The 13,734-nt window shown below is 44.6% G+C and overlaps 1 protein-coding gene across 1 annotated transcript in view; it reads left to right on the forward strand.

Moving 5' to 3' along the window:
• Positions 1 to 1,925: 1,925 nt before the first annotated feature.
• LOC119967921 (sperm acrosome membrane-associated protein 1-like) overlaps positions 1,926 to 13,734 on the forward strand; it is a 254,581-nt gene continuing 242,772 nt past the window's right edge. The window contains exon 1 of the mRNA XM_038801018.1: positions 1,926 to 2,146. Coding sequence (XP_038656946.1) covers positions 2,020 to 2,146 — 127 coding nt within the window. The 5' untranslated portion in view covers positions 1,926 to 2,019. The remainder of the gene's footprint in view (positions 2,147 to 13,734) is intronic.

The following is a 13,734-nucleotide window of genomic DNA, read 5'->3' on the forward strand; positions in this document are numbered from 1 at the left end:
CCGGACTGTGGCGACTAGGGGCTTTTCACAGTAACTTCATTTGAAGCCTACTCGTGACAATAACTGATTTTCATTTTTCATTTCAATTACCAGTTCAGATGCCGATTCTTTCCCTTCAGTAGCAGGGAGGAATGCTGCAGCTTAAATAGTTGATGCAGCCATTTAAACCAAGCTGTTATCCTCCCATTAGACAGTGACTGTGGGGAGAAATGCAGGCCAAATATGTAAATCTCAAATATCAGGAGTAAACCACCATGCAAATACAAAGAAACTTCACATAATGCGTTATTTCTGGTCTATGATGCCATTTAGTCTGCTAATTGAAGTTGGAACTGACTGGTTTTATGTAGTAAAAGGACATGATCAAGGAAAGAAGTTGGGTGGAAATATTGATAGTAAGTAAAGCTAAAAAAAAGATGAGCAACAGTAAGCATTATATTTCACTAGCCCTCATCGGCCATGGTGGCAACTCCTCTTAATTCTGGCAGCGGTTGGTCACAGCATCAGTTCAATGTGACATCATTTGTTTCCTTATTTGCTTCCATGTATAAAAGTAACTCCGAAGAATTGATGCAAAGGTCTCAGAGAAGTGCATCACATTTTGCCTTAAGCTGAACTACAAAAAGATTTAATTATATAAACATAGGCTGGCAGCCAATATCAATGTCACAAAACGTGGTATCACCATTGCAACAAATTTACAACTGTGTCCCAATCTCCCTTTCCAATAGCCAAAATGGTCATTGCAGAATGTGTAAATAACTAATTAGTGTTTTGGTTTTGCCTACTTCTTTTTGAATTAAAGAAGCGCAAGCATACATTATTTAAAAAAAAAGGAAGATTATAGTATAGATGCTAACTCAATCTGCAATATTAATACTATGGACAATGTTAGTGCAGAAGAAAAATTGAACCGTTCAGCTGTATTTCAGAACAATATTGGAAAGACTGTAGTTGTTGCCTATCCCTCATTGCCCCTGAAATGTATTGAGCCAATCACATTGTGTAGACTACAGGTGTAAGTTAGGCTTGATCATGTAGCATTAAGGAACATTTATGTCTTTTGCTGCATCGCTTACAAATTACCAGACTTATTAAAGTCAGTTGTCACAAAACGTACCATGCTGGGGTTGGAGCTCACAACTTTCTGGGTTTTAAATCCCAGCACTAGATGGGCAGCTCGGTAGCATGGTGGTTAGCACAATTGCTTCACAGCTCCAGGGTCCCAGGTTCGTATTCCCGGCTTGGTTCACTGTCTGTGTGGAGTCTGCACATCCTCCCCGTGTGTGCGTGGGTTTCCTCCGGTTTCCTCCCACAGTCCAAAGATGTGCAGGTTAGGTGGATTGGCCATGCTAAATTGCCCTTAGTGTCCAAAATTGCCCTTAGTGTTGGGTGGGGTTACTTGGTTATGGGGATAGGGTGGAGGTGTGGGCTTGGGTAGGGTGCAGACTCGATGGGCCGAATGGCCTCCTTCTGCACTGTAAATTCTATGTTTTCTATGTAAATATCACTGGGTTAGTTCAGAATAAAATGAACCTTCCAATAAAATGCCATATCAAAAATGACAAGAGGGGGAAAATATTACAACGAAGAAAAGAATTGTCCGGAGGAAAATTAAAAATAACTACTCCTGATTCATTTATTAATAACCATAAATAATCATCTGGCAAGTATTGTGAAGAGATGAGGGTTCTTCAGAGTCACTGAAAGCATTTTGTCTCCCAACAGGCTATACAATTCTCAGACACCTATGTCACCATAAAATCTCCTAGATCATTCACAATAGTCTTAAGAATGTGGTCTCCATAGTAACCCAGGCCCTGATGTATTATGATGTGTCACGGTCTCCATGGTAATTAAGGAATCTATTTTCATGGTCTCCGTGGTAATTTAGGATTTTTTTGATCATTTCATGTGGTAACATCTCTCACCGCTGCATACTGCAGAAATGGTAATATACATTGTCTGAACGCCCCATTGCCAAATCTCCAGTATATTCATGGTTTGTCTTTTCAGGCAATGTCACCAAATTCTAAAATAATTTTCAGTGGAATTCTGTTATTTTTGCTCTACCATAGGCTGGTTGGTAGTGCAAAGCAACTGGAGTTGGGTCATAATACTATCAAGGGAAAGAGGCCACGTTCAAGTAAGTACATTTGCATGCATGCTAGTTATTACTACAAAGGGGTTTAAACCAAAGACAGAACTTGCATTTATAGAGTGCCTTTCATATTTTCATCATATTCACACTTGGCATCCAACCAAATACTTTTGAAATGCAGTTAATATCATAGTGTCGGCAAAAGTGAGAACCAATTTGTACCAAGCAAAATTGCACAATCTGCAATAAGAACAAATAATATATTTTTGTGGTGTTGTTTGAGGGCTAAATATTGTCCAAGGCACTGGGAGAGCACACCTGCTCTTCTTCAAATTGTGCAGCAGGTTTACCTGTATTTAAGTAAGAGGGAAGACTGGGCCTTGCTTTAACGTTTCGTCCAAATGATGGCACATCCGACAGTCCAACACCAGCCTCGATTAGATGGTGAAGTCTCTAGAGTGAGGCTTGAACCTAGTACCATATGAGTCATTGGTGAGAGTGCTCATAGAACCACTGGTTTGAGAGTTAACTGTGTGTTCTAATGAGTCCCAAGTCATGTGTTGCCTCCAAAGTGTCCGAGAAAGTGCAATAAAAGTATCTGTCAAATGATGGGGTTGGTGGAGGTTTAGGGGGTGGTGGGTGGGTGGGGAGGTGTGGGGGGGGGGGGGTGAGGGGGACGAGTGGAGGTGGTTAGTGTGGGGTGCATTTATGTTAATGCTGGAGTAGTGGCATACGGAAGGATTGGATCCAGTTCCTGATAAAAGTGTTTCAGGAATTAGGTCATAGTTTTGATTCAGGATCTCGAGGCCATTGTGACCATTTCCGGAGGATGAATAAATCATACCAATCTAAACCAGAGCAAAGCTGGAGCCAATATCCTCTGGGGAGAATAGCTGGTGATGTGGGTGAAGGTTTAAATTAGTATGGCAGAGGAGGAGAAAAAAAAAAGCTGTAGAGCGGGAAACTCAAGATGGCTGTTTAGGTAATAAGGATTGAAAGAGATTAATCATGAATGGTTTCAGCTCTTTGTGTCAGTGCTGCCTCTGAGAATCTCACTGCGAGTTCTACTCTGCTTTTCCCCATAGCCTTGCAATTTTTTGCTCTGAGATAATTCCCTTTTGAACACCATGATTAAATCTGCCTCCACCATACTCTCAGGCAGTCGATTTCAGATTCTAACTCCTTGCCGCATTAAACGTTTCTCCTCGTGTCACCATTTCTGCTTCTAATGTTGATCAATGAGGTTATTAATTATTAAATAGATAGAAGAAGCAGCCAACATAGATTTCAGAAAGAAAGATTCCGCTTGGAAACCTAATTGTTAGGGGTGAATTTTACAGTCTCCACCAACCTATTTGAAGGTGGGCGGGGGTGATCGTAAGATAGAATTGAAGGCCTGCCTGTCACCTTCCCATCCTCCCATGACTTGTCTCCCATAATACAGTGTGCAAGGTATCAGGCAGCTTGCCCACCCTTGGGTTTATTGAGGCTCACAAGTGGTCAATTTTAGAGAGATGGTGGTGTCGTGATATTGTCACTGGACTAGTAATCCAGAGACCCAAAATAGTGACCTGGGTTCAAATCCCACCACAGCAGATGGTGAAATTTCAATTCAATATGGAAAAAAATATGGAACCAAAGTCTAATAATGATCATGAAACCATTGCCAATTATCGAAAAAACCTATCTGGTTCACTAATGTCCTTACCTGGTCTGGCCTACATGTGACTCAAGATCCACAGCAATGTGGTTGACTCTTAAATGTCCTTTGAAAAAAAGCCACTCAGTTCAAGGGCAATAATGATTTAGCCAGCGACGCCCATATCCAATGAATGGATTTTCAAAAAGGCGACTTAAGGACCACATACGACCTCCGCCACAATTTTAAGTGTGGCTGAGAAAGGCAGAGAGACAGCTGTCTGCTGTCAGGCAGAAAGAGGGTCTCTAGTGCCCATTGGGGAACCCCTCTGCCTCCCCCCAAAAGATTCTACACCTCCTTTATCCCTTCCCCATCCTAGCCTTTAAAATCTGACCCTGCACCCCCCAGCGCCCCCTGTCACCTCGCTGGGGTCTGCCAAGAAGGCCTGATCAAAATTCATGACTTACCTGTAGTCCAGGATCCATCATGTTTTCATTTTTGTGAACTACCTGTAGTTCCAGCAGTAACCACTGTGTAATTCTGGACTTGCACAGCTCCAAAAACATTTAAGAAGCTTGACACCATCCAGGATAAAGCAGCCCACCTGATCGGCATCCCATCCACCAAACCCCTCTCCCCCGAGAGGCTGAAGATTAAACCCGGTCTTTCAGGTCTGCAGCTCTGGCTGCTCAGGCAGTATGATGGGAAACTGCATTTAAAACACCGTAAACATTCACTCTGTCCACCACCTACGCACAGCGGCTGTAGTCAGGGCCTGGAACTGGGGGGGGGGGGGGGGGGGGGGGGGGGGGTGCAGATGGTGCTGCCGAGCATCAGGACCCAGGGACTAGGGGGTGCCGGGTTTGGTGTTTTTTAAAATGAATTTAGAGTACCCAATTCATTTTTTCCTATTAAAGGGCAATTTAGCGTGGCCAATCCACCTACCCTGCACATCTTTTGGTTGTGGGGGTGAAACCCACACAAACACGGGGAGAATGTGCAAACCCCACACGCACCTCAGCGCTGTGAGGTAGCAGTGCTAACCACAGCGCCACCGTACTGCCCTGGGTTTGGTGTTTTAAATGCACATTGGTGCAGACTCAATGGATCGAAGGGCCTTTCCTGAGCTAGACAATTCTATGACTATCTGAGGTTCACCTCAGATAGGCTGTAAATTCGAAGTGTACAACATAATTTGTATGAGAACTTCATACAAGTGGAAAAGTCCAGTTCTTGAGTTACGGCCATATTAAATTTTTGTACCATGTATCATTCTTTGAAAAATTCAGATCAACAATTCAATCTATATTTTTCCTGAGCTACTGGTAGTTGTCTGATTTGACAATTCCTGGGTCATTAGTGTCATTAGTGTAAAAGGAGCAGATGACATTATGGCATATTATGACTTGTTGTTCAAGAAGTCAAAATAGTAAAGTGGTATTAGCTACACAGTTAAACTGTTTTGAAAATGTAATGATTTCTTTGTAGCCACTTTCCTAATAGCTGCGTGATTAATTATCCTTAGAGAATCAGCATGAGATCACCAATTTGACGTTTGCAACAGTCACTCTGCTTGCTGCATGCAGGTGCAAAGAAAGAAAGATAAAACCTATATTTATAAGCCATTTTTCATATAGTCCCTAATCGCTTCACAGTTAATTCAGCACTTTTGAGTTGTAGTCATTGGTATAATGGCAGCAATGTTATCAAATGGTGGAGCAGCAATTAAAAAAAAAATTTTTTAGAGTACCCAATTATTTTTTCCAATTAAGGGGCAATTTAGCGTGGCCAATCCACCTACCTGCACATCTTTGCGTTGTGGGGGTGAGATCCACGCAGACACGGGGAGAATGCACAAACTCCACACGGACAGTGACCCAGGGCCGGGATTCGAACCTGGGTCCTCAGCGCTGTAGGCAGCAATGCTAACCACTGTGCCACCGTGCTGCCCCAAGGTGGAGCAGACTTGAGAGGTCAAATTGCTTACTAACTCCTAATATGTATGTTTGTATGCCATTCTGGATGGATGAGTTGTGCTGGGCTAAATGGCCTTTGCCACCTAAAATTTCCTTATGAAAGGAGGGCAAAATTATAGCTGGTGTTATGTTTATTTTATTGCTAATGGAAGTTTAATGTGTGCAGACTTTGTGGGGTGAATTTGCCAGAATTGGAGTACATAATAGGCTCATAGTGAAATAGTTTTACACTGTACATAGCTCTCAAAAGTTTTTTCCATTGACTTCAATATTGTCCTTTTGTCTACTTGCCTAATATCTCACTCAAGCTTGGTGCTTTTATGAGTTTTTTGAAGTATTGAAATATTGTGATGAAGTTGCGTTCATAGAAGATATCGAAAATTTATTGTAGAGAGAAATAGCAATCAGCAGAGTCTTCAGACTTCCTGATCAAGAAAACACATACAATGGTGAACCATTCAGTCTTTGTCCTCCGGCCTCTTAAAGGTAGCGTGACACAGAGATACCTGAGGGCTCCAACACTTCTCACTGGCAGTGAAGACCTATATTTTTTAATCATCGCACTTTTTTACTCGGGAGTCATTTGATTTTACTAAGATGTGAGATTACTAATAAGACAGAATCCAATTACAGCTCTTCTATGAAGTATATTATCGGGAATAATATGATGCATCCAGGCAAGAGAAGGTATGCTACTCCTTCTTGAATAGAAAAGATCTTGTGCAGTTTATCTGGGTTGCAAATATTGAATTTTCCTCCCAAATACAAATTTGCTGTCAGGTGCAAAACAAGTTAATAAGTCACGAAAATCAGTCTTACCTCCTGAACAGTGTTATAAATAACTAATGGAATGTTTTCCTGTCACATTGACAATATTACACGATGTTAAAGTAAAAATTGTACTCTCTAGTTTGTTTAATAGTACTGGTGGAATCACCATTAGGGTAGTGTATACCATCTACAAGTTGCACTGCAACAACTCACCAAGGCTCCTCCGACACCACCTTCCAATCCCATGACCTCTACTGCCAAGAAGGTCAAGGACAGCTAGTGCATGGGAATTCCATGACCTGCAGGTTGCCCTCCCTGTTACACACCATCCTGACTTGGAACTATATCGCCATTCCTTCCCTGTCACTGCATCAAACTCCTGGAATTCCCTTCCTAACAAAACAGTGGGTGTGCCTACACCATGCAATGGTTCTCAAGGATGGAAAATAAATGCTGGCATAGCTAACTCAATGCGGAGCTGACATATTTCACACTGACCCATCCTAGAGCAAGCTCTGTGGCTGGCTAAATGTTAGCTAGTGGGACCTCCGCCCCTCACTGGGGAGGATAACTCCTCTCTCCGTGTGATCATGGCAAGTGTCTATTTACTATAACCCTTAAAGTATTGCCTATAATCAAAGTCAAACTAATTGGAAAAATCTCTGACTCTTAAGCTGTTGAAGATATAAACAAGAATCTTGCAAAGCACATTTTCCACTGTTTTGAAGATCTTTGGGTGGATGTAATTTGGTCCTATTAGATGGCTCCCAATGCTATCTAAAATGAGTTTATCTTAGACAGTATCTAAGATAAGTTTTCATGGTGACTGTATAATCAATTCATTGTTAGTAGTTGTACAGCTCTCACAGCCAGTCATATATAAGTGCATTACACAGACACGGTTCCACGAACACAAGGTTCCGGTGCTTCTGCAGCCTTTAGGTCGATCCTCGTGCCAGCAGATTGTACCTTTTCAATTCGCTTCTCCTCATGCTGTAGAAGTCAATATTTTTCCCGCTTCTGGACTGTGGTAGAAAGATTCAACAACACTCGTTATGGAAAAATAACAAGACTTTATTTACGAACAGACTGCATGCAGTAATGGCTGAAACTTGAAGTCAGAGAGCAGTTAGTATTACTGCTGATTCCTTCCTAAGTTCGCGCTTTCACAGAGAATCAGCTCAGTATTTATACATTATCAAAATCAGGATTACGTGACTACAGCTTAGTTAGGAATTCGATCAGAAGTATAAACATAAGCAATATCATAAAACAGGCATCACCTTGCTGACCTTCCAGGACTCTTTGTCTCATTACTCATACCATTATCTTGTCCTTTGATGGAACATTAAAAGGTCGGAGGAGACTTGTTCCTTCCTGACCTTATCTCGTCTTATTTAGACTGTCTTGGGTTATGACGAGTTAGTCTGATCAGAAGTTGCGGAGGTCAGGCATTTCGGAACGGCTTGACCTTCTCCAATTTTATTCAGGCTTTAAGTCATGCGAAGTCAGCTTTTCTTACATTGTACCAAGTAGTTGACCAGTTTTCCCATCATTCCATTACTTATTTCGTACAACATCACAATGTATGTTGTGTTTCATCAAATGTTCCCGCTTACAATTCACTCACAAACTGTTTGAATGGGCAGGGTTTCCCCTCAGGGGCCGGGAAACAGGGTCGGAAATGTTTGGGGGTCACAACTCCATCGTCGGGGGGAAACGGTCACTCTTTGGGAGTAGCACAGTGGTGTCTCTTAATTTATGTGAAGACAGTGATCCTGTACAACTAATGGTGGTGGGTGGGCTCTTGAAGCTGGAAGGCCAATCAAAGACCTCCCAGCTGATGACCAGCAGCCCTACTGTATCAGAAAACTGGAGGCCGACTGGGAAATCCCAGTGGTCCTCCTGTAAGCCTGTTTAACAAGATTTTTAAAAAGCCAACTTGGCTACCCACTTCTTTGTCCTGCCAACCCCAAACCCACCTCAATAAAACACAAAGAAAGGGGGTCACAAAAACATACAAACATATGAATTAGGAACAGGAATAGACCATTTGGTCCCTCCAGAATTCTCCGCCATTCAATAAGATCGTGGTCGATTTGATTGTGGACTCAACTCCACATTCCGAAGACCCCTGATAACCTTTGACTCCCTCGTTAGTCAAGGATTTACCTCTGCCTTAAAAATATTTGATTAGTCCCTCTGACTAGTCAAGCAACACTCTGACATGGTCATATTCAATGAATCATAATTTTCAGCTAATTTCCATCTCCATCACTGGGTATGTCCTGTTCCACCAGCAGGACAGACTCACCTAAGGGAATAGCACAGTAGTATAGGCGGGACAGAGTTGCCCTGAATGTCCCCAGCATTGACTCTAGACTCCATGAAATCTCATGGTATCAGGTCAGACATGGGAAAGGAAAACCTCCTGCTGATTACCAACTCTGCACCTCACACCTCCTTGGCTGATGTACTCTTCAGTGTTTAATACCACTTGGAGGAAGCACTGAAGGCAGCAAGGGCACAGATTGTACTCAAGGGCACAGATAGCAGCCTCACTGGGCCTTTGTAAGATAGCCAGAGAATCAAACAAAGGAAAAACCTGATCAACCTCGTCATCAGCCAATCTATCTGTTGCAGATGCATCTTTCCAAGAGAGTATTGGTAGGAATGACCACCTGCTGAAGTCCCATCTTCACACTGAGGATCTCTCCATTATGTTGAGTGGCACTACCAACATGCTGAATGGTATAGACTCAGAATGGACCCAGCAAATCAATTCTCAGCATCTATGAGGAGCTGTAGACGATCAGCAGCAGCAGCAGCAGAATTTTATGACATTGTGTGTTGCCCGGCATATGCCCCATTCTACCATTAAGATCAAGTCAGGGGATCAACCCTGGTTCAATGAGAGTGTAGGAAGGCATGCCAGGAATAGCACCAGATGTACCTCAGAATGAAATGTTAACCTGGTGAAGTTACAACACTGGGCTACATGCATTCTAAACAGTGGAACCATCATTCCAGAAACAGAGCAAAGTGATCCGACAACTATGGATCAGATCAAAGCAGTCTGGACACACATGTCCAGACTGACAGTCTGGACACAGTCATGAATGGTGGTGGGGAATTGAACAACATGAAGAGGAAACTTGATAAACATCTCCATCTTTAATGATGGCAGAGTCAGGCACAGCAGTGTGAAAGACATGACTGAAGTGTTTTCAACTATTTTCAATAGGAAGCACCCAGAGGATGGTCCAATTTGACCTCACCCTGAGATCCTCAGCATCACAGATGCCAGTCTTCAGGCAATTCTATTCACTCCATGTGATATTAAACAGTGGCTGAGGGCATGAGATTCTGCCCAGATTGTGGGCCTTGACAACATCCAGGCTGTAATACTGAAGACTTGTGCTCCAGAACTAGCCATGCCCCTAGCCAAGCTGTTCCAGTACAGTTAGAATACTGGCATCTACTCAACAAGGTGGAAAATTGTCCAGGTATGTCCTGATTACGAAAGCACGACAAATTCAATCTGGGCAATTAATGGCTGTTTTTCGGCTGGAGGGAATTATGCCATGGGGCTCCCCAGGTTTAGTACAAACGAGGCTAGGAATTAGGAGCAGGAGTATGTTACCCGGCCCCTCGAGCCTGCTTCACCATTCAATAGGATCATAGCTGATCTGAGTGTAACCTCAACTCCACATTCCTGCCTATCCCCAATAACCTTTCACCCCTTTGCTTTTCAGGAATCTATCTAGTTTTGCCTTAAAAATATTAAGGCTGGGATTTTCCAGCCCTGCCAGCCATCGGGATTTTCCGATCCTGCCGAAAGCCAATGGATTTTTGGCTGACTTGCCCCACGGCCGGTCCTGCCATGGGGCGGATGGAAAATCTGGCCAAGGACTCTACTTCCACCACCTTTTGAGGAAGAGAGTGCCACAGACTCATGGCCCTCTGAGACAATGTCTGAGGAACCCTGCTGTTTCTGATATCCATTAATGAGGTAGATTTGTACATCCGGGACACAATTGTGAAAATGACATGAAACTTGGAAGTGTCTTAAACACTGAGGATGACAGTATTAGACTTTAAGAGGATATAGACAGGCTGGTGGAATGGGTGGAGAGATGTGATTCTATGCAGAAAAGACTGAGGTGATACATTTTGGATGGAAGAATCAAGAGGGACAATGGGCGAGATTCCCTGGCCTCCCCGCAGTGTGTTACACAATGGCGAGAGGCCGCCTGCCAATGGCCGGCAGTGGGATCTTCTGGTCCTGCCGCTGTCAATGGATTTCCCATTAAATCCATCCCATGCCGCGGGGAAACCCAGGGTGCGCCGTCGGCTGGACCAGACAACCCTAGAAGATCTCCCCCATTAAATGCTAAATAGTACAATTTTAAAGGGTGTGCAAGAAGAGAGAGACCTGGGGATGCTGAGGCATAAATATTTAAAGGTAGCAGGACTGATTGAAATAACAATTAATACAACATATGAGAGCCTGGACTTGTGTACAAAAAATACAAAGTTATGCTGAACCTATATAAAACACCAGTTCAATCCCAGTTGGATTATTGTGTCCAATTCTAGGCAGCATACTTTATGAAGAACATGAAGGCTTTGGAGAAACTACAGAAGCGATTTACTGTAATGGGTCCATGAGTGAGGGACAACAGTTTCACAGTTAGACTGGAGAATGTGGTGAATCACAGTCCGTGTAATTCACACTGTGATTATATATGATGTACTGTGTCTATGTAAGGTCGGTATACGAGCAGTTGCGCGGCTCGGCCCATAGGGGGAGATGAGGAGTTTGTACTGGGCTCCACCCTTGGCTCCGCCCATGGCTCCACCCATGGCTCATCCCACTAACCGGAAGTATAAAGCTTGGCAGTCGTGAGCCTGCTGCCAGTTCATCTCGTCGCAGGCAGGCTCTGTTGTAAGACTATTAAAACCACTGTTCACTTCCAAACATGTGTCGTGTGAATTGATGGTCACATCAATTTAATAGTCTTAGGAAACAAGAAGAAATCGAAGAAACAACTATGGAATCAGCCCTCAAACCTGACCGACTAGAGCTCGACCCGCAGGCTGCAGAGGCAAGAGAAATCTTTCAGCACTGGCTCAGATGTTTCAAAGCCTACCTGGCTGAATCAAGCACTGCTTGATCAAGACAGAGGAGCAGAAACTCAGTCTACTGCACGCAAGGGTGAGCCACCGTATATCATCTCAACCCAATAGTACCAACTCGTATACGGGGGGCCCTAGCCATGCTAGATCGAATGTACGTGAGGCCCATCAACGAGGTCTACGCGCGCCATATTTTTACGACTCCGCCCCTCCCCAGCTACGTACACAGCGACAGGGGTTCGTCATTTATGAGCAACGAGCTGCATCAGTACCTGCTCGAAAAGGGCATTGCCTCGAGCAGGACTACCAGCTACAACCCCAGGGGGAACGGGCAGGTGGAGAGGGAGAATGCGACGGTCTGGAAGACCGTCCTACTGACCCTTCGGTCCAGGAAGCTCCCGACCTCCTATTGGCAGGAAGCCCTCCCCGACGCGCTCCATGCTATTAGGTCCCTCCTATGTACGGGCACCAAACAGACCCCGCACAAGGGGCTATTTGTTTTTTCCAGGGGCACTACCACGGGCGTTTCGCTCCCAGCATGGTTGAAGACACCGGGCCCGGTTCTCCTCCGGAAGCACGTCCGGACTCACAAAACTGACCCACTCGTAGAGAGAGTGCTCCTGCTCTATTCCAACCCACACTACGCATTTATAGAGTACCCTGACGGCCGTCAGGACACTGTTCCCCTCCGGGATCTGGCACCTGCAGGATCCTACTCCGCCACTACCTCTGCTTAGATACCCCTCGCACAGGGCAGCACGGTGGCACAGTGGTTAGCATTGCTGCCTACGGCGCTGAGGACCCGGGTTCGAATCCCAGCCCTGGGTCACTGTCTGTGTGGAGTTTGCACATTCTCCCCGTGCCTGCGTTGGTTTCACCCCCACAACCCAAAAGATGTGCAGGTTAGGTGGATTGGCCACGCTTAATTGCCTTTTAATTTGCAAAAAATAATTGGGTACACTAAATTTATTTAAAAAAAAGATACCGATCGCACTATACCCCTCCCAACCCCCCGCGCCCGGCGCCCCCACGCCTGCAGTTTCGCTGCCCGTGCTCCGTGCCCCCGCGCCCTTGGGTTTTCGGCGCTCCCCGTCACCAGTTGAACCAGTCGGATACGAAGCTCTGACCGAATCACCCCCGGAGTCCGCCATGGTTCCCTCGCCGACCGCCACCGGCCAGCCACCAGAAGAGGCTGCAACCCCGGTGCTGCGTCGATCCCAGAGGACGACTTGGCCGCCGGATCGACTTAATTTGTGATTTATAACCTGTAAATTGTAACTTGTAACTCGTAATTTGGAATTTGTAGACACATCACCCCCGCTGGACTCAATTTTTTTTACAGGGGGTGAATGTGGTGAATCACAGTCCGTGTAATTCACACTGTTATTATATATGATGTACTGTGTCTATGTAAGCTTGGTATACGAGCAGTTGCATGGCTCGGCCCATAGGGGGAGATGAGGAGTTTGTACTGGGCTCCACCGTTGGCTCCGCCCATGGCTCCACCCATGGCTCCTCCCACTAACCAGAAGTATAAAGCTTGGCAGTCGTGAGCCTGCCTGCCAGTTCATCTCGTCGCAGGCAGGCTCCGTTGTAAGACTATTAAAACCACTGTTCACTTCCAACCACGTGTCGTGTGAATTGATGGTCACATCAGAGAAGGTGGGGTGAGATTTGATATTGCCGTTCAACATTATGAAGGGTTTATAAATAAGAAATTAAGAGAAATTATTGTTTCCAATGGCTGAAGGGTTGATAATCAAAGGGCACAGATTTAAGGTGATTGACCAAAAGCTGAGAGGTGACATGAGATCTTTTTATTTTTATTTTTTATTTATTGTTTTCTGAAATTTAGAATACTCAATTTTATCATTTTTTTTTTTCTCAATTAAGGGGCAATTTTAGCGTGGCCAATCCACCCAACCTGCACATCCTTGGGTTGTGGGGTGAAACCCACGCAGACACGGGGAGAATGTGCAAACTCCACACGGACAGTGACCCAGGGCCGGGATTTGAACCCTGGTCCTCAGCGCCATAGTCCCAGTGCTAACCACTGTGCCACGCACCGCCTGTAAAACCTTTTTAAATGTAAGATTCAGAATGCGCTG

The sequence above is a fragment of the Scyliorhinus canicula genome, chromosome 6 (assembly GCF_902713615.1).
Source record: "Scyliorhinus canicula chromosome 6, sScyCan1.1, whole genome shotgun sequence".
Taxonomy (NCBI): Eukaryota; Metazoa; Chordata; class Chondrichthyes; order Carcharhiniformes; family Scyliorhinidae; genus Scyliorhinus; species Scyliorhinus canicula.